This window comes from Haliotis rufescens, unplaced genomic scaffold (assembly GCF_023055435.1).
Source record: "Haliotis rufescens isolate VD_foot unplaced genomic scaffold, xgHalRufe1.0.p SCAF_24, whole genome shotgun sequence".
Taxonomy (NCBI): domain Eukaryota; kingdom Metazoa; phylum Mollusca; class Gastropoda; order Lepetellida; family Haliotidae; genus Haliotis; species Haliotis rufescens.
In genome coordinates this window covers 6,479,503-6,506,622 of record NW_025963935.1, presented here as the reverse complement: position 1 = coordinate 6,506,622, position 27,120 = coordinate 6,479,503, and the positions used below count along the sequence as shown (strand labels likewise).

The window sequence follows — 27,120 nt, the reverse complement described above, 5'->3', positions numbered from 1 at the left end:
CACAATATCCTTCTTGACTCTATGCTGATAGAGCTAGCTTGAGCTGGCTAAACTTGCTTTTGTAGGCATGCATTTCTAGGTTATTTTTTTTCTTCATAAAATAAATATATTCCACGGTCATGGTGCAGGACTATTCGCCACACAACGTGGTACTTGTAAATGGTCAATGCACTGACCAGGCCTGTCCGTCTCTTCCAGCACACGTACAGGACGATGCCCATGGCCAAAGTGACGACGAGGACGCTGCTGGCACCGACAACCCCCCAGACGTATGTCTCCACGGCCTGTTTTTGTGGCGCGGACTCTGGAATACAAAGCAGTGACATCATGAACCATTGTCCCTTGACGACAAACTTCCTGTGAGTGAGAGAGTATGGTGTTACGCCGCTTTTAGCTATATTCCAGAAATATCACGGCGGGGGACACCACAAATGGGCTTCACACCTTGTACCCATGTCGGGAATCGAACCCGGGTCTTCGGCGTGACGAGCTAACGCTTTAACCACTAGGCTACCGACCGCCCTTATAAGTGAGTGAGTGAGAGAGTATGGTTTTACGCCGCTTTTAGCAATATTCCAGCAATATCAGGGCGGGGGACACCACAAACGGGCTTCACACATTGTACCCATGTCGGGAATCGAACCCGGAACTTCCTATGACAAATGATGTATGTCAACTTTTTGGCACGAATTTATTTTTAGTGGTAATATAACATGTATCGTAACCCTCATAGAATGACGTTACCTTGACAGGGATTAACTGTATATTAACCTTAAGGCTTCTGATTGGCAGCTGCACAGTCGCAGCTTCTGATTGGCCACCATTGAATTGGGAGATTTCTACCAGTGTTTTAACATAAGGCTGCCTCAACAGAGCTTGGGTTCGAAGGGTGGCATCACGCAGTGTACCCGTGTTGGGTAGGGTATGAAACACGGCCCTGCGAACCATTTTAATGAGGCCACGCCTTCGGCACCATGGTCAACCCATATTGACATACACCAAGTGCATGAGGTAATGGCCAGTCAGGACTGTAATGTATAACTATATACGATATCTACGCGATAAATCGCAAAGAACCATGAAGAACGAAGCGTGGTTTGTTTCAAGATTAAACATTGTTCTATCATGACGTCATTTCTGAAGATGGGGCGGTCGGGTAGCCTAGTGGTTAAAGCGTTCGCTCGTCACGCTGAAGACCCGGGTTCGATTCCCGACATGGGTACAATGTGTGAAGCCCATTTCTGGTGTCCCCCGCCGTGATATTGCTAGAATATTGCTAAAAGCGGCGTTAATCCATACTCACTCACTCACTCATTTCTGAAGATTCGAACAGGCGCTCTCAACGTCAAACATATATGATGACGTTATTTTTTTTAGAGGGAAGTGTCAAATGTTCCCCATGGATGTAGCTGGGCTTCGCAGATAAACGCATTGGCCGAATGACTGCATCCAAAAGTGGGAGAGATATGACATTAGGTATTGGGAGAAAAGGTACAGATAATCGACGTGATTATTGTGAGTATATGCGGAAAACATATCCCACCTGTTCGTTAAATGGACTTGTCCGACATTTCCGAGGTCGGATTCTATTTAGGGAGCCATCATTATTAGGATACGGATACATATTTTTTAAAGCTTGTACATTTTAGTAACATCCTTAAACATTCTGTACATAATGTTGATATCTCATATAAGAAATAATCGACCCGAGGTCGTTGTTTACAGTACATTATAAATCTCCGGTGACGTCATCCTATTGTTCTCCAGTCGGGTTAAATCTTATAAACAGGGAAGTTGTAATGTCCCTGGGATTTTATACAATATCCCCGGGCTTTTTTTAGGATATTCACGTCATATTTGCTATATAATGTGTTATAATATCCCAGGGATTTTATCAATATAACTTCCGTTCAGATTGTAACATGTATTGAAATGTAAAATCAAATGATAAATGTTTTCTTTATATTCCCAAGGATCGAACTCGCAACCTTCATAACTGTAGCCCAGTGAGTGTACCTCAAGAGGTGTTGATAAGCCTCGCTGCTTTTTAGAATGTCCTTTTCAAGATCCGTCGCCAGCAACATATATTTTACGCCCGTTTCCTAAAGTTCATGGAAAGTATGTTCGAAACATAACAATGTAGATAAATGTTGTTTTAAGGTTCAAAATCGGTTTATAAGTAAGATAAAACACTTCCCATCGGGTCGTTATGGTATTTAAAACCCTTTCCCTCGGAAAATCGCGGGTTTTAAATATCATAGCAACCCTCGGACGTGTTTTATCCTATACACAAAACACTGCAGGGAGAATAAACCAATGGGGACTGTGTCGCGCATGGTTTATTCTCCCTGCAATGTTTTATGGTACGATAAACAACGACCTCGAGTCGTTTATTTCTTAAATATCCCGACAGTTCACTTCCAACATGTGGACACACCATCGGGACAAAGTGACCACCATCAGCTATAGAGGCTGACCACCTGATCTCAATTCTTGACCCATGATCTCCACGGGGCGTCTATACTGTAGCAAATAACAACCTTTACAGACGCCGTCCTTGTTCTCGGCGTGTCCTTGTGGGCAGACGCAGGCCGCGCTGTCCTCGTCACACAGCTTGTCCTTGGGGCACCATTTGAACTTGCACCAACTGTACATGTCCCCTGCAACATCAACAACACACGGGCCGTGAGCAGCTACATCCACGACGTCTGCACATATATACAGGATGTCAGCCCAGACCTACACTATGTCAGCCCCCTTCTACACACGATGTCAGCATCCCCTACACACTGTGTCAACACCCGTACATACTATGTCAGCACACCTACACACGATGTCAGCACACCTACACACGATGTCAGCACACCTACACACGATGTCAGCACACCTACACACGATGTCAGCATCCCCTACACACGATGTCAGCATCCCCTACACACGATGTCAGCATCCCCTACACACGATGTCAGCATCCCCTACACATAATGACAGCATCCCCTACACATGATGTCAGCACCCCCTACACATGATGTCAGTATCCCCTACACATGATGTCGGCATCCCCTACACATGATATCAGCATCCCCTACTCACGATGTCGGCATCCCCTACACACGATGTCAGCATCCCCTACACATGATGTCAGCATCCCCTACACATAATGTCAGCATCCCCTACACATGATGTCAGCATCCCCTACACACGATGTCAGCACCCCTATACACGATGTCAGCACCCCCTACACATGATGTCAGTATCCCCTACACATGATGTCAGCATCCCCTACACATGATATCAGCATCCCCTACTCACGATGTCAGCATCCCCTACACACGATGTCAGCATCCCCTACACATAATGTCAGCATCCCCTACACATGATGTCAGCACCCCCTACACACGATGTCAGCACCCCCTACACACGATGTCAGCACGCCCTACACACTGTGTCAGCACCCCCTACACATGAAGTCAGCACCCCCTACACACTATGTCAGCACCCCCTACACACGATGTCAGCACGCCCTACACACTGTGTCAGCACCCCCTACACACGATGTCAGCACCCCCTACACACTGTGTCAGCACCCCTACACACGATGTCAGTACCCCCTACACACTGTGTCAGCACCCCTACACTCGATGTCAGCACCCCTACACACGATGTCAGCACCCCCTACACACGATGTCAGCAGCCCCTACACACGATGTCAGCAGCCCGTACACATGATGTCAGCTACCCCTACACATGGTCGTCAATGATGTGACCTTTTTTTTCTCTCCGTTGAACCTGGTCACAGAGGGAAGGAGTGGGTTTAACGCCCGTTGCATTTCAGTGATACCACGGCGTGACAGCTTCATGTGATGAGGCTTATTAACAGCGATGTCGGTGTAAGGTAACACACACTGGGTCAGACGAAACAGTTACAAAGCAACGTGTACAGTAATTTACAGAAATATGTGATCAGGGGTTCAACGTTGTGTTCTAGATGATGGCACTTTCATGGCGACGTGATTGTACGTGTGGGCGCGTGCGTGCGTGCATGCAATAGCATTTGTGCGCGTGCGTGCGTGCGTGCGTGCGTGGGTGGGTGGTCTGCCTGACTAGTCCGGACCTATGACGGTGTTATGGTGCTAGCCCCGTGAGAAACCATATCACAGTTTAACATGGATACCAAAGTCAGACACAGTATACTCCGACCAGTCCTTGTATTTACCCCTTATGCCGAGTGAGTGAGTGAGTATGGTTTTACGCCGCTTTTAGCAATATTCCAGCAATATCACGGCGGGGGACACCAGAAATGGGCTTCACACCTTGTACCCATGTCGGGTTTCGAACCCGGACCCCTAATGCCGAGCGTTAGGCAGTGCAACAACAAGTACATTAAACATTTTTTTTTATATGACGCGGACGGGGATCGAACCCAAACCTTTCGAGCTATGGAGTGAACTACATGTAGATACTGGGTGTTCTCACCGATGAGGTGAATGCTGTAGCCGTTGGTGCCGTACATGTTGGTCACCTGACACATATAGATGCCGAAGTCGTTTATTGTCGTGACCTCAACCACGTGACGCATCTGCATAGTTACGTCTCGTGCAGTCCAATTCCTGAAAAATAAATTTACCATGTTAAGGATACTGGTTAATACTCCCATCCTATAAGTCATTGCATACTTGCCTAATATCTTTGTCTTTTAATAACGAGCTTTATGCCATGACAAAATAGCCAGGTACCGAGATGTATGTTCGGTTTTTAAAAGTATGCAGAAAACTTTAGTTTTTTTTAAAGCAAGGGCAGGTAACTCTTCATGTGACATCCCGTCAATCTTTTTTTACGTGGATCTTTATAACATTATTACCGGACAAAACTAAAGTTCAGTGAAAGCCCTCAAACTGCAGCGCGTTGTGAAGCACATGCAGCTGCCCGAGTGAGCCTTCAGTTAAATTTGTGACATCTTCCTGAGGCAAGGGAGTTAACTTAGTCCAGTTTCCACCCTTGCCGAACAAGGCAGGAATTCCGGGGTTACATTCTGGCTGAACTAACTAATCTATGCATAGTCCAATCAAAAGCGCGCAAAGAACTAAACATCCGGTTCGTAAACAACGTGGATTTCAAAGTGCAGATTTCGATTGACTGCAAGATTTGCTAGGCATGTCAACCGTCAACTAGGCGTCGACAGATATTTTACAAATCTTTTAATGTTTTTAAAAAAGGTGCTCAGGTGATTTGATGCACTTCGCGAGGTAAGACCCGTTTTATTACAATATAGATCTTGATTATTGATTAGATCGTCTTGACTGGGCGCGGCCATTTTGTTTGAAACAAATGCAAGTGATATGCGAGGTGGTATCTGATAAGTCAGTCGGAGGGACAAAGAAGGGAGATAACTCGTAAAAGCCGGTGGAACGACCCAGCCAGGAAATTCCAGCGAAGTTCGGCAAGGTTGGAAACCGGACTTTTGTAGTCTATTAACACCCTTGACTCGGGAAGATGAATCTATGATTGCCTTAATGTACAAACAAAGTTGAGAATATACACAGCTACAAGAGTACGCACGTCGCAAACCGCTGGAATTTGATAGTGTTGCTGTTGAACAGCCATTGCAGCTGCGTCGGGGGCGGGTTGGACGACACGTTACACTGCAACTCCACCGTCTCCCCCAACATCGCCCCCACGGACCTCATACTGGACTGGATCACCGGCGACCCTGGGCAAGAGACATGGCGAGTGATGACAGTCACACCAGACACTGCGACAACTTGATTATTTCAAATGAGGTGAGGTGAAATTGGGTTTAACGTCGCGTCCTAAATTATTGCACTTATATAGCGACGTGCATGTACGTGTGTGTGTGTGGCTGCTTGTACTAGTCCGGACTGATGCCGATTCAGGGTGCTAGCTCATTGAGATACCATGCCGCAGTTTAACATGAATACCCCACTCAGACACAGTATTCTGACTCCGAGCCGACCAGTCCTTGTTTTAGCCCCTTAATGCCGAGCGCCAGACAGGGTAACAACAAGTACCATCTTTTAACGTCTATTTGTATGGCGCGGCCGGGGATCGAACCCCGGACCTTCCGCTCTCCGGGCGGACGCTCTACCACTTGACCACGGAGGCGGTTGATTATTTCAAAGGAATATGGTATGTTTGTTTCTGTTTTGTTGTTGTTGATATTAAACGCCGCAATCAGCAATTTTCCAGATGTATGACAGTGGTGTGAACATAATACAATTTGGACCAGACAATCTAATGATTGATATTATGAGCATCAATCCACGCAATTGGGACACGATGACGTGCATCAACCAAGTTAGCGTGCCTGATCACCCGATCCCGTTAGTCGCCTCTTACGACACGTATATGTTGCTGGGAACCTCAATTCTTAAAAAGAACCCACACGGTTGACATACGTGGCGTATTCGCGTGCAACATTTCAAGCACTGGTTTGAGAAAATATATTTAGTCCCAAAACTTCGTTACGGCAGTTTTTCAGCAATGACGTCGGGGAAAGACCAACCCCTTTTTGAAAGATATTTATGGAACAAAATAAACCCAAAAAAACTCATGGTGTGAATCGAACCACACCCACTACAGCCTCACACCCGCCCCCTCATACCAACATTCTAGATCCGAGGCATTGACAATGTGATTCTTCAGTCTTATTTTGTAAGCTCTACAACAACATGGACGCCTACCAATCACGTTGATGGTGTTACTGTCGACGTACACTTCGTCGAGCTCGGACGCTGAACACTCAAGGACGCCGATGAAGTTGAAGTTGATGCCTCGGATCGTCGCCGTCGACATCCACGTGGTAACGTTGCTGGTCTGGATCATCTCTGTTCTCATGGTTACACTTCTTGTGGCAGGCACCATCGACAGGACCGTCTTCGACCATCCATGGTGCCACACGAACTGATGAAATATACAACAAAGTGATGTTTCTTTCTTTCTTTGTTGTTTAACGCCGCAATCAGCACTATTCCAGCTATATGACGGCGGTCTGTAAATACTCAAGACAATCCAGTGATTGACGTCATGAGCATCGATCCACACAATTCGGATACGATGACATGCATCAACCAAGTCAGCGAGCCTGACCACCCGATCCTCTTACAGCAAGCATGGGTTTACCTGACACGTGTCACACATGTTTAATGACACAATAAATATAAACCATATAGAAACAATAAGTGATTTTTGTATGGCTCAGAATTTCAGAGCAAAGCGGTTGTATTTCTGTTTGGGCCGTCACGATATGGCTAAATATTGGCAGGCTTATCCCACCATTAAGCGGATTAGGAAGGAAAGCTTCAGATTATTGCTCCTGGGTCGCGTTGTACAAAGCGATCTTAGCGCTAAGGTTAGTTGGGTTTAACACCGCTATATTACAGTTATATCACGGAGTGTCAGCTTAATGTGGGAGGAAAGCCCCAAGTGATGCAGGTCTCAGACGTTTACCACTTCGGTGAAAGCCAACAGCACGGGTATGGTGCTGACAAACCTAGAAACATAATCGGGGTGAACCGGGATTCGAACCCACAATCATAGGTTTCTGGCGTGTCCAATGGACGCAACTCCGCACGGCGTACCTTGGCGCCTTAGACGACTGGGCCACCAGTGCCCGCTCTCTATATTACTATATTACTGGTGGTACAGATGCACAACAGTTAGTTGCTATGGTGTCAGTGCTCCCACCATTGGCTGGCTCCTGAAGTTGGTGGCGCGGCAGATGAAGACGGCGGTAGAGCCGTAGGGTAGGGTGGTAGCGTTGGGGGTCACAACCTGCAGGAAGGGGTCCGCTGCAACACACCACGTCCACATTGAACATTACTATTTGACATTACGCAATACCAAAGTATTAATATTAATATTCAGTTTGTATATGTGTTTATTATACCTCTGTGTGTCGTTTTTTCTCCAGCGTTGTAAGAGTAGAGGTTGCAATTAAAATGTGACCTGTAATTGGCACATATTCCACACCTTCAACATATTCCACACATTCCACTTATTCCTCATATTCCACATATTCCACGCCTTCAACACATTCAACATATTACACATATTACACATATTCCATACATTACACACATTCCATATATTCCACATATTCCAAGCCTTCAACATATTCCACATATTCCATACATTACACACATTCCATATATTCCACACATTCCGCACATTCCACACATTCCACATATTCCATATATTACACTAATTACACACATTCCATATATTCCACACATTCCACACATTCCACATATTCCATATATTACACACATTCCATATATTCCACACATTCCTCATATTACACATATTACACACATTACACACATTCCATATATTCCACATATTCTACATATTCCACATATTCCATACATTACACACATTCCATATATCCCACATATTCCACACATTCCGCACATTCCACACATTCCAAATATTCCATATATTACACTAATTACACACATTCCATATATTCCACACATTCCACACATTCCACACATTCCACATATTCCATATATTACACACATTACACACATTCCATATATTCCACACATTCCACACATTCCACACATTCCATATATTCCATATATTACACTAATTACACACATTCCATACATTCCACATATTCCACACATTACACACATTCCATATATTCCATATATTACACTAATTACACACATTCCACACATTCCACACATTACACACATTCCATATATTCCATATATTACACTAATTACACACATTCCATATATTCCACACATTCCACACATTCCACACATTCCACATATTCCATATATTACACTAATTACACACATTCCATATATTCCACACATTCCACACATTCCACACATTCCACATATTCCATATATTACACACATTCCATATATTCCACACATTCCACATATTCCACACATTCCACATATTCCACACATTACACACATTCCATATATTACACACATTACACACATTCCACACATTCCATATATTACACTAATTACACACATTCCATATATTCCACATATTCCACACATTCCACACATTCCACATATTCCATATATTACACACATTCCATATATTCCACATATTCCATATATTACACTAATTACACACATTCTATATATTCCACACATTCCACATATTACACACATTCCACACATTCCACATATTCCACACATTACACATATTACACACATTCCATATATTCCACACATTCCACATATTCCACACATTCCACATATTCCACACATTCCACATATTACACACATTCCATATATTCCACACATTCCATACATTCCACACCTTCCACACCTTCCACATATTCCATACATTCCACACATTCCATATATTCCATATATTCCACATATTCCATACATTCCACACATTCCATACATTCCACACCTTCCACACATTCCACACCTTCCACATATTCCACACCTTCCACACATTCCACACATTCCACATATTCCACACCTTCCACACATTCCATACATTCCACACATTCCACACATTCCACACCTTCCACATATTCCATACATTCCACACATTCCATATATTCCACACCTTCCACATATTCCATACATTCCACACATTCCATACATTCCACACATTCCACATATTCCACACCTTCAACATATTCCACATATTCCACACATTCCACACATTCCACATATTCCATATATTCCACACATTCCACATATTCCACACCTTCAACATATTACACACATTCCACACATTCCACATATTCCATATATTCCACACTTTCAACATATTACACACATTAAACATATTCCACATATTACACACGTCATATATTCCAAACATTCCACATATTCCACACATTCCACACATTCCACATATTACACACATTAAACATATTCCGCATATTCAACACATTCAACACATTCAACACATTCCACATATTCAATGTAGAGTGACACCATATATTGGAGTTAACGTCGCGTCCAAGATTATTGCACTTATAGCGACGTGCATGTACGTGTGTGTGTTTGTGTGGCTGCTTGTACTAGTCCGGACTGATGCCGATTTATAGTGCTAGCTCACTGAGATACCATGCCGCAGTTTAACATGAATACCCCTCTCAGACACAGTATACTGACTCCGAGCCGACCAGTCCTTGTTTTAGCCCCTTAATGCCGAGCGCCAGACAGAGTAACAACAAGTACCATCTTTTAACGTCTTTTGGTATGATGCGGCCGGGGATCGAACCCCGGACCTTCCGCTCTCCGGGCGGACGCTCTACCACTAGACCACGGAGGCGGTCTTGAGGTTAAGTGATGTTGGGTTTAACGACGCTTTTAAGATTATTGCCATTTTACCATGGCGCAGTTTTACGTGGATACCCCACTTAGAAACATTATACAGACTCCGAACAGTCCAGTTCTTGTTTCTAGGGGTCGAATAACCGACCTTCAGATCTACCGGGAGAAGCTATGTCCACTAGACCACGGGGGAGGTACGTCAGTCCAGAGGATGCAGTGATGCCAGCTTACCCTTGAATTCAAATTCCACCCGGTCTTCGCCGCGGTCGTTGTTGAGAACCACGCTGTACGTCCCTTTGTCGTCACGGGAGAAGTTGGTGATGTGCAGGACTATCGCCCCCTTCAATCTTCCCGACTCCGTGACATACACCCTGGCACAAACAGACCATACATTAGGAATAGAACTGTCTGCGCTAAGATATGCTGGGCCAAGATTCACACCGATTATGACCCTTGTGAATCACCGACGAAGAATGTTTGCCAGAGAATTGTTTCCATTGGACATTTGGCATTGAATGTTTGACATAGATCTTTTTACGGCGAATGTTTGATATTGAATATTTGACAAAGTGTTTGACAGAGAATGTATGACAGAGATTGACCGACAGAGAGTATTTGACAGAGAATATCGGACAGAGACTGTTTGACAGATAGTGGTTGACAGAAAATGGTCGACAGAGAATTACGGACAGATAGTGTTTGACAGAGAGTGTTTGTCGGAGAATGGTGGCCAGAGAATTAAGGATAGATTGTGTTTGACAGAGAGTGTTTGTCGGAGAATGGTTGACAGAGAATTAAGGATAGATTGTGTTTGACAGAGGGTGTTTGTCGGAGAATGGTGGCCAGAGAATTAAGGATAGATTGTGTTTGACAGAGGGTGTTTGTCGGAGAATGGTGGCCAGAGAATTAAGGATAGATTGTGTTTGACAGAGAGTGTTTGTCGGAGAATGGTGGCCAGAGAATTAAGGATAGATTGTGTTTGACAGATAGTGTTTGTCGGAGAATGGTTGACAGAGAATTAAGGACAGAGAGTGTTTGACAGAGAGTGTTTGTCGGAGAATGGTGGCCAGAGAATTAAGGATAGATAGTGTTTGACAGAGAGTGTTTGTCGGAGAATGGTGGCCAGAGAATTAAGGATAGATTGTGTTTGACAGAGAGTGTTTGTCGGAGAATGGTTGACAGAGAATTACGGATAGATAGTGTTTGACAGAGAGTGTTTGTCGGAGAATGGTGGCCAGAGAATTAAGGATAGATTGTGTTTGACAGAGGGTGTTTGTCGGAGAATGGTTGACAGAGAATTAAGGATAGATTGTGTTTGGCAGAGAGTGTTTGTCTGAGAATGGTGGACAGAGAATTAAGGATAGATTGTGTTTGACAGAGAGTGTTTGTCGGAGATGGTGGCCAGAGAATTAAGGATAGATTGTATTTGACAGAGAGTGTTTGTCGGAGAATGGTGGACAGAGAATTAAGGACAGAGAGTGTTTGACAGAGAATGTTCGACAGATGATGTTTGACAGAAAACAGTGACGGCGGCTGACCTGGATGTATTGGTGTCGAGGATGTCACCGGAGGGGCCGTACCACGTGACGTTGTCGAGACGGGGTCGGGTGATATACTCCACCGTGATCAACTCGTGGTACCCCACGATGCCATTCCTCTCCATCACCATTGGAGAAATATCGGGTCGACCTAAAACAACCGACACACAGCTTCAGCTTCACGTTACAGAGTGTTGCGTCCCTCAGACGTGTTCGAAAACAACGTCCGTGGTTCGAATCCCGGTTCGCCCTGATGATAGTTCTACGATTGCCAGCACCATGCATGTGCTTGTGGGTAGCACCAAACTGGTAACCATCCACGTAGTGTCTCATCTACAAAGTCTCTACATTCTGCGACCTTTTGGCCAGCCACTTGGTCTTGTAGGCCCTGTTGTAAAATCGTGGCACCTAACGTAAATTATTTTTTTTCTTTAAATTCTAACAATTACATTTCGTAAGTCCAAGATAAAGCTGACATTCCGTAATATGACCGAACGGATGTCCAAAGCGCCGACCACCTGGTGTCATCACTGATTTCCAGTAATCCATTCAAATAATTTTCATCGGTATTTTGCGTCTTACGTTCAATGGAATCCTTTTCGGTGGATAATCGAGACTAGTGATTCTCTGGCATTGTCCACACTCACTCACTGTTGTGTGTGTACAACAGAAGGGGAGGGGGTGGGGGTGGGGTGGGATTGGGGACACTGGAGGGAGGGGGCGGGCACACACAGGTAACGTCGGGACACTACTACATCCCACCCACCTTCCACAGCCATCATGTAACTGTGTGGGTGGGGGTGGGGGACACTGGAGGGAGGGGGCGGGCACACACAGGTAACGACGGGACACTAGTACATCCCACCCATCTTCCACAGCCATCATGTAACTGTGTGGGTGGGGGTGGGGGACACTGGAGGGAGGGGTCGGGCACACACAGTTTACGACGGGACACTACTACATCCCACCCATCTTCCACAGCCATCCTGTAACTGTGTTGGTGGGGGTGGGGGTGGGGGACACTGGAGGGAGGGGGCGGGTGGGGTTGGGGGACACTGGAGGGAGGGGGCGGGCACACATAGGTAAGGTCGGGACATTACTACATCCCACCCACCTTCCACAGCCATCCTGTAACTGTCCGTCAAGTTGAAGCTGCCCCAGAAAATGCCGCAGACGTAGTCGCCGTCGTCGTTGTACGTCAGAGATTGAATGGTGAGGACAAATACCTTAAATGTAACAAAGCAAACCATTAATGTATGCACGGGATCTCTCTGTTACTATATTTATCATCCAGAACTGGCTCCCACAGGAGATATCGTTTGGGTGAGATCAAGCGTTCTACATTGTAGATATCGTTGCAATGAAATTACATCACAATGCTTTGCAGACCATTGTGACGTCATTGTTACATGACGCCACAATCAAATTACACCACTAATGGCTCTGCTACTAAAGCTGTTAGCAGTACTTTTTACACTTACGACACTGCATATTACTGTCTAAAAACTGAAAAAGTTGGAAGAATGATGTTGGATGATGAATAAAATCTCGCCATCGTATCTTTTGATATAAAATATATCAACACTCGTTGATAAAAGGGTCAAGCCCCCGAGTTTTCCCACTTTTATCAACTCGTGTTGGTATACTTGTATTTGATATGAAAAGACACTCAGGTGAGATTCTCTACATACTGCACAAAAGGAAAAAGGGTGGGTATTGTTTAACACACCATTTTAATTTTTCGTGTTTTGAGTAATGTGTTATAAGTAGTGAAAGATATTTCATTTTGTTTTGTTTTTTTGTCTCATGGGAATACGGTTATTCAGTCAATATCTACGCTTTACTGACATTTTTCGAACGAAAAATGTTGGTACAAGTTCATCGATATAGACAAAAAAATATTTTCCTGTGAAACATAAATTAAAAGGCATATATCAACTTAGAATTTACAGCCCTATCGTTACAATCGTCATATATAAACATCACCCTTCATTTCCGTCATCAACATGAAGAAATTAGCTATGCATACTCACTATATATCAAGTGCAATAAATGAACCATTATGCCGTAATTTTCATATTTGCATTGCAACAACAATTAACATAGGTCCTCATCCTGTTTGTGTTTTGTTTAGATAATGGACAGTGAAACATAGCTCACCTGGTACCTCGTGTCACGGGTGTCTTCCTGCCAGCTGTATTTAGGAGCTGGGGTCGTCCGTTGGGTGGTACTGTCGGGGAGGCTATGCGGGAAGATGTGCTCCAGCTTCCCCATCCCCCGGGCAGGTCTCCTCGACCAGAATGCCTGTGACAGAAATACACATGAGTGGGTGAGTGAGTGAGTATGATTTTACGCCGCTTTTAGCAATATTCCAGCAATATCACGGCGGGGGGACACCAGAAATGGGCTTCACACATTGTACCCATGTCGGGAATCGAACCCGGGTCTTCGGCGTGACGAGCGAACGCTTTAACCACTAGTTAGTGAGTGAGTGAGTGAGTAAGGTTTTACGCCGCTTTTAGCAATATTCCAGCAATATCACGGCGGGGGGACACCAGAAATGGGCTTCACACATTGTACCCATGTCGGGAATCGAACCCGGGTCTTCGGCGTGACGAGCGAACGCTTTAACCACTAGTTAGTGAGTGAGTGAGTGAGTAAGGTTTTACGCCGCTTTTAGCAATATTCCAGCAATATCACGGCGGGGGGACACCAGAAATGGGCTTCACACATTGTACCCATGTCGGGAATCGAACCCGGGTTTTCGGCATGACGAGTGAACGCTTTAACCACTAGTGGGTGAGTGAGTGAGTATGGTTTTACGCCGCTTTTAGCAATATTCCAGCAATATCACGGCGGGGAACACCAGAAATGGGCTTCACAATTTGTACCCATGTCGGGAATCGAGCCCGGGTCTTCGGCGTGACGAGCAAACGCTTTAACCACTAGGCTCCCCGACTGCCCCAGAAATACACATGATAGATAGGACATAACCTCGAAGGTTTTGTCATCGTATCCCAATTGCGTAGATCGATGCTCATCATGACCAGGGGTGGGTATGGTCTAGTGGTTCGATTCCACTCAGGGGTACAACGTGTGAAGCTCATTTTGGTGTGCCCGCCTTGATATTGCTGGAATTTTGCAAAAACGGCGTAAAACAATACTCACTCAGTCGTGATTATTTACAGGCCGCCGTGATATAGCTTGTTGCGGCGTAAAACAACAACCAAATACAAATGGGGACCTTCTCTGACCCCACGGCGCCACTTGTAGCCACAAACTACCCGCTGTCTGACTTTGTAGAGGGCGGTCGGGTAGCCTAGTGGTTAAAGCGTTCGCTCGTCACGCCGAAGACCCGGGTTCGATTCCCGACATGGGTACAATGTGTGAAGCCCACTTCTGGTGTCCTCCGCTGTGACATTGCTGGAATATTGCTAAAAGCGGCGTAAAATAAAACTCACTCACTAACTCACTGGCTTCGGAGACATGGAGCGAAGATAATGACGTATTGGGAGCTAATACATGAACAACGGATCGTCCACGTGTGTACGGATCGTCGACGTGTGTACGGATCGTCCACGTGTGTACGGATCTCCCACGTGTGTACGGATTCTGTACATGTAATAGTCAATTTGCTAACTGACAATTTTAGTAATTTTACAAAATGACTGAAATATGAAGCAGAATATTTGACACGTCGGCTGAATAGTAGATTAGAATAGTATAGATCCCCTCAGGAAGTATAGATCTAACCTCAGCAAGTATAGATCTCACCTCAGCTAGTATAGATCTCACCTCAGTATGTATAGATCTCACTTCAGTATAGATATAGATCTCACCGCAGCATGTATGGATCTCACCTCAGTATAAATCTCACTTCAGTAAGTATAGATCTCACCTCAGCAAGTATAGATCTCACCTGACTATATATAGATCTCACCTCAGCAAGTATGGATCTCACCTCAGTATAAATATCATTTCAGCAAGTATAGATCTTACTTCAATAGTTATAGATCTCACCTCAGTTAGTATAGATCTCACCTCAATAAATATAGATCTCACTTTAGTATAGATCTCACATCAGTAAGTATAGATCTCACGTCAGTAGATATAGATCTCACCTCAGTAAGTATAAATCTCACTTTAGTTAGTATAGATATCACCTCATACGTCTAGATCTCACCTCAGCAAGTATAGATATCACCTCAGCAAGTATAGATCTCACGTCAGTAGATATAGATCTCACCTCAGTAAGTATAAATCTCACATAAGTAAGTATAAATCTCACCTCAGTTAGTATAGATCTCACCTAAGTATGTATAGGTCTCACTTCAGTATAGATCTCACTTCAGCAAGTATAGATCTCACTTTAGTTAGTATAGATCTCACCTCAGCAAGTATAGATCTCACCTGAGTAGATATAGATCTCACCGAAGCATGTATGGATCTTACCTCAGTATAAATCTCACTTCATTAAGTATAGATCTCAGCAAGTATAGATCTTACTTCAATAGTTATAGATCTCACCTCAGTTAGTATAGATCTCACCTCAATAAATATGGATCTCACTTTAGTATAGATCTCACCTCAATAAGTAAAGATCTCACCTCAGTATGTATAGATCTCACTTCAGTATAGATCTTACCTCAGTAAGAATAAATCTCACCTCGGTAAGTATAGATCTTACCTCAGTAGGTATAGATCTCACCTCGGTAAGTGTAGATCTCTCTTCAGTATGTATAGATCTCACCACAGCAAGTGTAGATCTCACCTCAGTAAGTATAGATCTCACCTCAGCAAGTATAGATCTTACCTCAGTAGTTATAGATCTCACTTCAGTAACTATAGATCTCACCTCAGCAAGTATAGATCTCACTTCAGTAGATATAGATCTCACCTCAGTAAGTATAGATCTTACCTCAGTTGGTATAGATCTCACCTCAGTAAATATAGATATCACCTCATATGTCTAGATCTCACCTCAGCAAGTATAGATATCACCTCAGCAAGTATAGATCTCACGTTAGTAGATATAGATCTCACCCCAGTAAGTATAAATCTCACATAAGTAAGTATAGATCTCACCTCAGTAAGTATAAATCTCACCTCGGTAAGTATAGATCTCACCTCAGTAGGTATAGATCTCACCTCAGTAAGTATAAATCTCACCTCAGTATGTATAGATCTCACCTCAGTAAATATAAATCTCACCTCGGTAAGTATAGATCTTACCTCAGTAAGTATAGATCTTACCTCAGTAAGTATAGATCTTACCTCAGTAAGTATAGATCTCACCTCGGTAAGATTAGATCTCACCTCAGTAAGTAAAAGCCTTACCTCAAGGATCGAAGGAAAACCTTGGACGGTACACTTGATTTCGAAATCCTGCCCGAGCGATGGTGTCGTGTTGGAGTCGTAGGGGATGGTGGTGACGGTTGCGGAGGGGGGCATTCCGGCTGAACCGACGCTGACAACGCTGAACAGACATGCTGAAAGAGATTCGTTATTGTTGATGAAGGAAGTCATAGAGCAGCACACAAAGGCTGGAAGACCTAAATTACCGCGTGACCTCAGCACGTCACGGCATGCAGTGTGTGACTATAGAAGAAAGGAAAATCATTTCAGACATCGGCACCCGTCCTGTCTCCAACTCCGGATAACTCGAAACTCTGTCATTTCTGTGAGATATGTTCACACTATTAGGCTGCGTGCTCCAGTGCACTCGCGAAGTATGCATGGTTAAAATTCAAATTACTGTGTGAAGTTAAATAGTCATTGTCGGGGAGAGAAGGGGGATAATGAGATGCGACATCTTCACCAGCAGATGAAGTTAACAAGACCCCTTTGTCACTCTTTGTATCGCGGAAACACTGGCTTTTCGGCTAGGTGTGGAAGGAAGGTCCTGGGAGATTCATGTGTCAGACTTTGGTGAAATCTATGAGGTGAGGTGAGGTGAAATTGGGTTTAACGTCGCGTTCAAAATTATTGCGCTTATAAAGCGATGTGCCTGCACGTGTATGCACGTGTGTGGCTGCTTGTACTAGTCCAGACTGATGCCGATTTATAGTGCTAGCACAATGAGATATCATGCCGCAGTTTAATATGGATACCCCACTCAGACACAGTATACTGACTCCGAGCCGACCATTCCTTGTTTTAGCCCCTTAATGCCGAGCGACAGACAGGGTAACAACAAGTACCATCGTTTAACGTCTTTTGGTATGACGCGGCCGGGGATCGAACCCCAGACCTTCCGCTCTCCGGGCGGACGCTCTACCACTAGACCACGGAAGCGGTCTCTGAAATATATGACCAGGAGCACGGGTACAGGGCTTAAAAACCAAGACTCATACAAAGGGCGAATCTGGGATTCGAACCCACAACAACAGGATCCGGCACGCCGAGGGACCATCCCTGCAATGCTACAAGCCGCGCCTTAGACAACTCACCCACCAGTGCCGCTCAGAAATTCCAATCATTCCCCAACGCTTATGTCCAGGAGCATCTTTGCACAATTATCTTACTTGCCATAGAATCTCTAACTACAATGACACGCTATTCTGGTCAGATTGCTGACATAGGTTTATAATACTTATTTGAAACTACATTCTCTTTGCACACACGCTGATTCAATATCCGTACAAATCCTACATGTTCTTTCTCAAGGCACCGTCTGGACTAACATCTAGTTTAAATGAAAATATTTATACAGAAAACAGTTGTTAAATTATCTTGATAAAATATACCCAAAGGAGCCAGAGACTCTTTATTTTCATCTGCAGTAATCTAGACTTGCCAACTAGTATAGACTTGAATGGGCTGCATCGGATGTATTCGTGTCAGGGTCTGTGTGGCAGACAAGGCCGTCGTCCCCACACAGCTGACGCACAGTAAACAGTCTGTGTAAATACAAGACCGTCAATGCTCATGCATGTGGACAGAAGGCCTAACCATGAATACTCAGGCTCGCCGAGTATCTTAAGCTTTTGACAAAGGCAAGCGAGGGTCGATTCGTCCTATGCGTGTATGCAAGTTTCGATACATCTCGGTGTACTCACGGTAAAGTCGTTCTTCATTTGCGCGTTTCCACATTAGTAAACCACGGTTATAACAAACTCAAAGGGACCACTAATTTTAGTTTGTTATAACCGTAGTTCGTTATAAGCATATATACAGCAAATGTACAGCACATGGCAAGGACAAAAATAAGTTCGTTATATCCGTCAGTTTGTTATAAGCGTGTTCGTTATAAACGTAGTTTACTATATATTCGTGGTAATTAAACAGAATCGACAAGATCCCAGGGCCAGTTCATATGTGGACATAGTAATATTGATAAAATCAAAATTGTTAACTGTTTAAACACCCCTGTCACGTTACTTAGCTACTAATAGACTACCGATGTCACAACACACAGTTGTACGGACACAGAGAGTTGTTCCAATATTGTTGTAGACGTGTTATCAACCCGTGCTGCCACGCCTTCGTTTTCATCGTATCTCATTCAGATCCTGTATCTCAGGTTCTGGGTAAAACGATTTATTAATTGTTGTTTCTTGAAAGACTCGTTAAGAATACGATAGTATAACAAGTGTCGGGGTCAGATCAACGTGATCATAATTTTTATTCCATTGGAATTATGTAAAGCTTTCTTTTTGTCATCACTTATTTTCAGTGATCCAGTAGAAAGAAGGGTGTGTGTGTCTAATAGATACAGCGTCTAGCCGGAGACCGCCTCCATGGTCTAGAGGACAGAGCATCAGCCCGGAGACCGCCTCCAAGGTCTAACAGACAGAGCGTCTGCCTGGGGACCGCCTCCGTGGTGAAATGGATAGAGCGTCTGCCTGAGACCGCCTCCGTGGTGTAGTGGATAGAGCGTCTGTCTGGAGACCGCCTCCGTGATGTTGTGGATAGAGTGTCTGCCTGGAGACTGCCTCCGTGATCTAGTGGATAGAGCGTCTGTCTGGAGATCGCCTCCTTGGTGCAGTTGATAGAGTGTCTGTCTGGAGACTGCCTCCGTGGTCTAGTGGATAGAGCGTCTGTCCGGAGACCGCCTCCCTGGTCTAGTGGATAGAGTGTCTGTGTCCGCTTCAGTGGTCTAGTGGATAGAGCTTCTGCCTGGAGACCGCCTCCGTGGTGTAGTGGATAGAGCGTCTGTCCAGATACCGCATCCGTGGTCTAGTGGATAGAACGTGAGCGTGTGTCCGGAGACCGCCTTCGTGGTCTTGTGGATAGAGCGTCTGTCTGGAGATCGCCCCCGTGGTGTAGTGGATAAAGCGTCTGTCTGGAGACCGCCTCCGTGGTCTAGTGGACAGAGCGTCTGCCGGGAAACCGCCTCCGTGGTGTAGTGGATAGAGCGTCTGTGAGAGGAACCGCCTCCGTGGTGTAGTGGATAGAGCGTCTGTGAGAGGAACCGCCTTCGTGGCCTAGTGGATAGAGTGTCTGCCTGGAGACCGCCTCCGTGGTGTAGTGGATAGAGCGTCTGCCCGGAGACGGCCTCCGTCGTCTAGAGGATAGAGCGTCTGTCCGGAGACCACCTCCCTGGTCTAGTGGATAGAGTGTCTGTGTCCGCTTCAGTGGTCTAGTGGAGAAGAGCTTCTGCCTGGAGACCGCCTCCGTGGTGTAGTGGATAGAGCGTCTGCCCGGAGACCGCCTCCGTGGTCCAGAGGATAGAGCGTCTGTCCAGATACCGCATCCGTGGTCTAGTGGATAGAACGTGAGCGTGTGTCCGGAGACCGCCTTCGTGGTCTTGTGGATAGAGCGTCTGTCTGGAGATCGCCCCCGTGGTGTAGTGGATAGAGCGTCTGTCTGGAGACCGCCTCCGTGGTCTAGTGGACAGAGCGTCTGCCGGGAGACCGCCTCCCTGGTCTAGTGGATAGAGCGTCTGTCTGGAGGCCGCCTCCGTGGTGTAGTGGATAGAGCGTCTGTGAGAGGAACCGCCTCCGTGTTGTAGTGGATAGAGCGTCTGTGAGAGGAACCGCCTTCGTGGCCTAGTGGATAGAGTGTCTGCCTGGAGACCGCCTCCGTGGTGTAGTGGATAGAGCGTCCGCCCGGAGACGGCCTCCGTCGTCTAGAGGATAGAGCGTCTGTCCGGAGACCACCTCCCTGGTCTAGTGGATAGAGTGTCTGTGTCCGCTTCAGTGGTCTAGTGGAGAAGAGCTTCTGCCTGGAGACCGCCTCCGTGGTGTAGTGGATAGAGCGTCTGCCCGGAGACCGCCTCCGTGGTCCAGAGGATAGAGCGTCTGTCCAGATACCGCATCCGTGGTCTAGTGGATAGAACGTGAGCGTGTGTCCGGAGACCGCCTTCGTGGTCTTGTGGATAGAGCGTCTGTCTGGAGATCGCCCCCGTGGTGTAGTGGATAGAGCGTCTGTCTGGAGACCGCCTCCGTGGTCTAGTGGACAGAGCGTCTGCCGGGAGACCGCCTCCCTGGTCTAGTGGATAGAGCGTCTGTCTGGAGACCGCCTCCGTGGTGTAGTGGATAGAGCGTCTGTGAGAGGAACCGCCTCCGTGTTGTAGTGGATAGAGCGTCTGTGAGAGGAACCGCCTTCGTGGCCTAGTGGATAGAGTGTCTGCCTGGAGACCGCCTCCGTGGTGTAGTGGATAGAGCGTCTGCCCGGAGACGGCCTCCGTCGTCTAGAGGATAGAGCGTCTGTCTGGAGACCGCCTCCGTGGTGTAGTGGATAGAGCGTCTGCCCGGAGATCCGGAGTGCGGAAGGCCGGTGGATCAATCCCCGTCCGCGTCATAGTAAAAGATGGTACCTGTTGTTACCTATCCTGGCCCGTTTTCAGACACACGGAACAACACGTAGCCTTCCCAGATCCGGTCGACCACGTATCACTACCAGTGCACAGGACAGATTGATACGGCTACGTTACTTATGTGAAAGAACCATCACGGCCACCTCTACAACTACGGCCATACCAGGATCGCGAAGGATATCACCCGAGACAGCGAAAAACCGTTTACGCGCTGACGGTATTCGCGCAAGCCGATAAGTTCGAGATGTCATTTTGACGGACCTGCATCATCAACTGTGACGTCAATGGTGTCGAGGTCACGGAGTTCTGGGGAATATAACGGCACAACGTTACACTGGTGCGACTCTTCGGCCACACGTGCTTCCTGTTATGCAACAAGCGAACGTCATTTTCCACGCCCGACCTCAAACGGTAAAACTGACAACATAAATCACGACACCCAGGCCCTGTCATGGCCCTCCATGTCTCCAGATTAAAAACACAATCGAACATTTATGGGATGCAATTAGCAACGACTGCAAGTACGTCAGCAAGAACCACAGAACCTCCGACAGTTGCTCAAGTACTGCAGGCAGAGTCAATAAACATTCCCCAGGCCACAATTCGGGATCTGATTGATTTTGGACTCCAATGGTGGCCATACGAGATATTAAGAATGGATGACCCTCGCCCTGAAAATCTACTGTTCCATGTGTGCCATATGGAACCTGGGTCAATGACAATTATGTGTGCCAATTTTGAAAGATCGATTCCCATATGTTGATTACACACACACACACATATATATATAATATACATCTAAAATCACTTTTGAGTTTCTTTTTTTGTAGACTATACTATGTATTAGAGGACGACAAATGTTCTCTCACTGCTTGGTAGAAATGAACAACAAATCAAAAAATGATATTGATCCAGCCATTGATGACACACAAGTGGAGTGAGTGAGGGAGTGAGTTGAATTTTACATCGCATCGGCAATATTTCAGCCATATAGCGAGGGGAACTAGGTATTAGATTTAAAAAATCTGTCGACAAACGACAGTTAAATGGTAACGTATTTCACAGTTTTTAATAAAACAAACCAGATCATATTTTTTTAAAAACCATATAGCTATAATAGATTAAGTCCTATCAATTAAAACAAGGCTATAGACCACCAATAACCAAAGTAAGATCACCTTACTGGAGATCATGGGGACGTACAGAACCTATGCTTCCTGCATGACTCCCAAGCAGGATTTATGTCATCACTCTGACTCCAAGTGGCTGTACCTTATGCTAGCCAATATTAAAAAAAGACAATACAATCTAAGTTCTAAAACACAAGTCAATATCACTTACCTTTATCGAGAATGGATTTACGTGTCACTAGCAGGAAGACAATATTTCTACGCTACTTTAAAGGGCAAGTTCACACGGAAATTAACCTATTTTTCTTGTACTTTTTCCACATTAAAGGTGTTAACCTAGAAGTGTCATAGACAAAAATATAAAAATATCACAATTAATTAACATATTTTTCGCATTAAAACGATTTATATATTTCACATTTACCAAGTGTTCTATTTCCACAACAAAAACACCATGGCTTATGCCCCTTGCAATATGACGTCATTGGTGCCAATTGATAAACATTATGACGCCATCATGCTTTGTTAGAGCCGCTTCACGTGTTGTAGGTCTAGGTGTGTGATTCTAGCGTCTCAGATGCCAGCCAGCATAGTGTTATGCTGAGTCACCACTGCGCCGGAGTGTGTCGTAGGCCATGTTGTTTTACCGCAAACTGGTACTTGATATCTTTTGCGTTGAGAATAGACAGGGACCCAGTTGAATTGGCACCAATTACGTCATAATCTAAGGGGGATAACTCAGGCCTGTTTAGCTCGAAAAACGAAGGCCTCATAACGGCATATCATTTTCACACTATTGTGAGCTTCCTACTTTCACTGTGAAAAAAATGAGTGTATATTTTCAAACACAGATACTAATTAATTCTAAAATTGCGTTTTGTTTAGAAAAAGAAAGAAAGTGATTTTTGCGTGTACACTTCCCCTTTAACCCCCCGAGTGGCACTACCATCAATAATCTCAGTTGATACTTATATGTAGCTAATTTAAATGCATATCATCTATTCAAAATACAAAGTGGAGGTGCACATCAAGGCAAGACCGGCTCAACACACATATGTTCCGTTCTTCGCGATAATATTAATTTGGACCTTTTTAACATTTGCACTACATATCATGAGCATGAGCCTGAATTCTCTCCAAATTCATTTCCGCGCACTACAAAATTAAACCATCTCCAAGGAGGTGAGGTGAAATGGGGTTTAACGTCGCGTCCAAGATTATTGCACTTATATAGCGACGTGCATGCACGTGTGTGTGTGGCTGCTTGTACTAGTCCGGACTGATGCCAATTTATAGTGCTAGCACACTGAGATACCATGCCGCAGTTTAACATGAATACCCCACTCAGACACAGTATACTGACTCCGAGCCGACCAATCCTTGTTTTAGCCCCTTAATGCCGAGCGCCAGACAGGATAACAACAAGTACCACCTTTGAACGTCTTTTGGTATGACGGGATCTTCCGCTCTCCGGGCGGACGCTCTACCACTAGACCACGGAGGTGGTCCATCTCCTAGGAAACCACAGGACCAACAAACTGAAACTTCACCTGCCTGTTCCCTGAGTGTATTCAGGAGGTTCGGACCTGACTTTCAATATTTTAATGCGACTTTTACAGCCGCATTGAAAAAGTTATGTAAGGCCATTACACAGTAAAATTATTGTTTATGGAATAATTTATATAAATAGTGGTGTTTAACACGTGTTTTCGCGATATTTTCAATTTGGACCTTTTGTATGCTTGCACGTTAGACCCTGCTCCTAAATTCTCTCCTAGTTAATTTTCTCGAACTATAAAAATCTTCTCAACACCACTGGATCAATAAAGTGGAAACTTGACATGGCTTGTTGACATCAGAATCTGTACAAGGGGTACGAATCCGATTTTCAATATGGCCGCCACGACAGCAACGTGCTATTTATAGCCATTGCTCGGTCAGATTAGCTCAAATTGTAATTAAATGCTCTTAAATTCTCCGAAATACATTTTCGACTTTTCAAACATCTTCTATTCATTGGCAGATTTGATGGCATATTTTTTTTTCAAATCATTAGGATGTTAGAAGAATTATTCTCCTTAGAAGCTAAATATTATACCTGAGTCAGTTGCTGAAGGGACACTACGCAATGGAGTTAGGTCGCCAATCCTATTTGGGGTGAAACATGTTAATTGTAATGTGTAGATAATTATACACACCTAGGTATATATCTTTAACGAAAATAGAAAATGAATGTTTTGTACAGAATCATTAACAGCAAACGCGCCAAAATCAATGCACTGTCTAATAAGAAGAGTACGGAAAGTTAGTCTGCCATTAGATTTTTTGTTAAATGTTTTTGATGTGACGCTAGTTTCTGTACCAACTTTTCTCTACTCTTCCGAAATATGTGAATTTAAAAAAATTAAAATAGCAGAAAAACTGGTCTACAGAATTCAACATTCAACTTATGGTGAATGAGGAACTTGGTATGGAACCCCTCAAAATTAAGGACGTGGTATTTAAACTGCTGATCTCAATCTGGGCTAAAGTAACTAATTCTAACGGTTTAACTCTCATATTTTATAAAATTATATGATACTAGCTTACTATGTAAATGAAACACCGTATAATGGAGAGGAACAGTACCACAAATACTAAATTCAGAAGTATTCATAAACCCATCTATTTCTTCAATGCCATGGCTGGTGTCAAAGAGCTAAAGAATCCTTAAAGATTAAAGTTAATAGTTTGTATTACCAACACTTTAAATAATTACCAAACTTTAAAACTTTCCTATTAGTTCAAAAATATATACATTTACCATTTACCGCTAAGGTAACAGTACATGGGAAATTCAATAATTGAAATTTGGTGAAAAACAGATGTAACTAAGTCCTAGTTCGTCACTTTTCAATTTGATCCATTTGAGATTTTATATCGAGATAAAATATTTTCAGCTGAGCTGCAAAACCAGATATAAGCCTGAATATTTGTGTTAAGGAAAACGTCTTGCAACAATGTAAGATTTGTGGTAGGCAATTTAATTTTTTTAACAGTCTGAAGCATAATTCTTTTTTTCAAGTATATTCGTGGACGATTTAATTTTTCGATATTTTTGCTTTGTTATTGTAACTTTTGACAATTTTTAAAGGTATCGCTAAGGTGATTATTGGATTCAAGTTGGTTCCGTAACATTATGGACAATTTTGAAATTATTTTTATAATCATATGTTATTTTGTCATTATACAAATACATTATTTTGTGATAGTTTTTAAGTTTTTTTCCAAATGTCCTGACCGCTTAACTGTACCAATTTTTTTAAATGCACAAAAAACATTTCTTTCTTCACCCTGATTATTTATTCTCTCTTATTTTTTAAGATTGGTTTGATAACACCTACTAATTATTTTCTTCTGGGAACGTACCAGTATCAATAACCACGTTAAAACGTTTGATATATATAGAATACTAAACGAGCTTCCGTGTAATACCAATTTTATGAAACGAGTGAATAGTTGTGGTATCTGACGAGCGAAAACGAGTTTCATAAAATTGGTTTTACACGGGAGCGAGTTTAGTATTTTATTTATTACTTGCCATTCATAACGTTTTTAGAATTATCCTGACACCTACACGATCCACGGCATAATCCAATTGAGTTGGATTGAGTTGAGTAATACTTCAAACACGTCAAAAGTTGAAACGTATGAAATTAATACCATACAACGGTCCACCTTTAGAATTCAGGCGTCCGTTCCACAAAATTATCGTAGCGTTAAGGTTATCGCAGCTCACATAATTTAACTTAGACCAACGACTGTCGTTGCGCTACAGTACGATCGCCGAGAGTATATAAGCACGCGTTTTGGTATTACACGATGTGTAATACAGCTGTATGTTTATTAAACGGGTGATCTCTTCACGGGCAAATAATAAACATATCTATAGAGTCATCAAAGGTGGTTGAAATATATTCCTAAATTATACCATTAAGACCAGCAGCTTTTGTTATTTTTCGAATTCTGAACACAATTTATGATTTCACCAAGTAATTAATGTGCTTTCTTCCATGTTTACATCGCATAGATGATCTTTTTCAAAGTCACCTGCCGAAACTTCATTTAAAGTATAAAACGTTGACTACAGATTCAACCAATGAGAGTAAGGATAAGCTGAGAAGGAATATACCGAGGTTAAACACCTTATTATCTGTTGGATATAATCAAAGACATTTATGCTAAATTTATGAACTTAACCAATAACATGTTTGGTGAATAAACTGTGTTATCTATTTTGTCAACGATGTACCTCTTTACATTATCATCTTCTTTCATCTTGGTGCGTTTAATAAAGAAGGCAACAGACAGGGGATAGGCTGTATACTCAACTGTAAAAACTACTCTGGATTTAGGAAAAA

The 27,120-nt window shown here is 43.9% G+C and overlaps 1 protein-coding gene across 1 annotated transcript in view; it reads right to left on the bottom strand.

The window, feature by feature from the left end:
• The window catches only part of LOC124113551 (fibroblast growth factor receptor 3-like), a 48,545-nt gene that overhangs the window by 11,354 nt on the left and 10,071 nt on the right, over positions 1–27,120 (bottom strand). The window contains exons 4-14 of the mRNA XM_046473948.2: positions 17,168–17,319; positions 13,991–14,134; positions 12,945–13,056; positions 11,831–11,981; positions 10,524–10,663; positions 7,705–7,808; positions 6,702–6,921; positions 5,560–5,710; positions 4,477–4,610; positions 2,541–2,660; positions 177–304 (exon numbers count right to left, since the gene is read on the bottom strand). Of these exons, the coding sequence (XP_046329904.2) occupies positions 177–304; positions 2,541–2,660; positions 4,477–4,610; positions 5,560–5,710; positions 6,702–6,921; positions 7,705–7,808; positions 10,524–10,663; positions 11,831–11,981; positions 12,945–13,056; positions 13,991–14,134; positions 17,168–17,319 (1,556 nt within the window). The remainder of the gene's footprint in view (positions 1–176; positions 305–2,540; positions 2,661–4,476; positions 4,611–5,559; positions 5,711–6,701; positions 6,922–7,704; positions 7,809–10,523; positions 10,664–11,830; positions 11,982–12,944; positions 13,057–13,990; positions 14,135–17,167; positions 17,320–27,120) is intronic.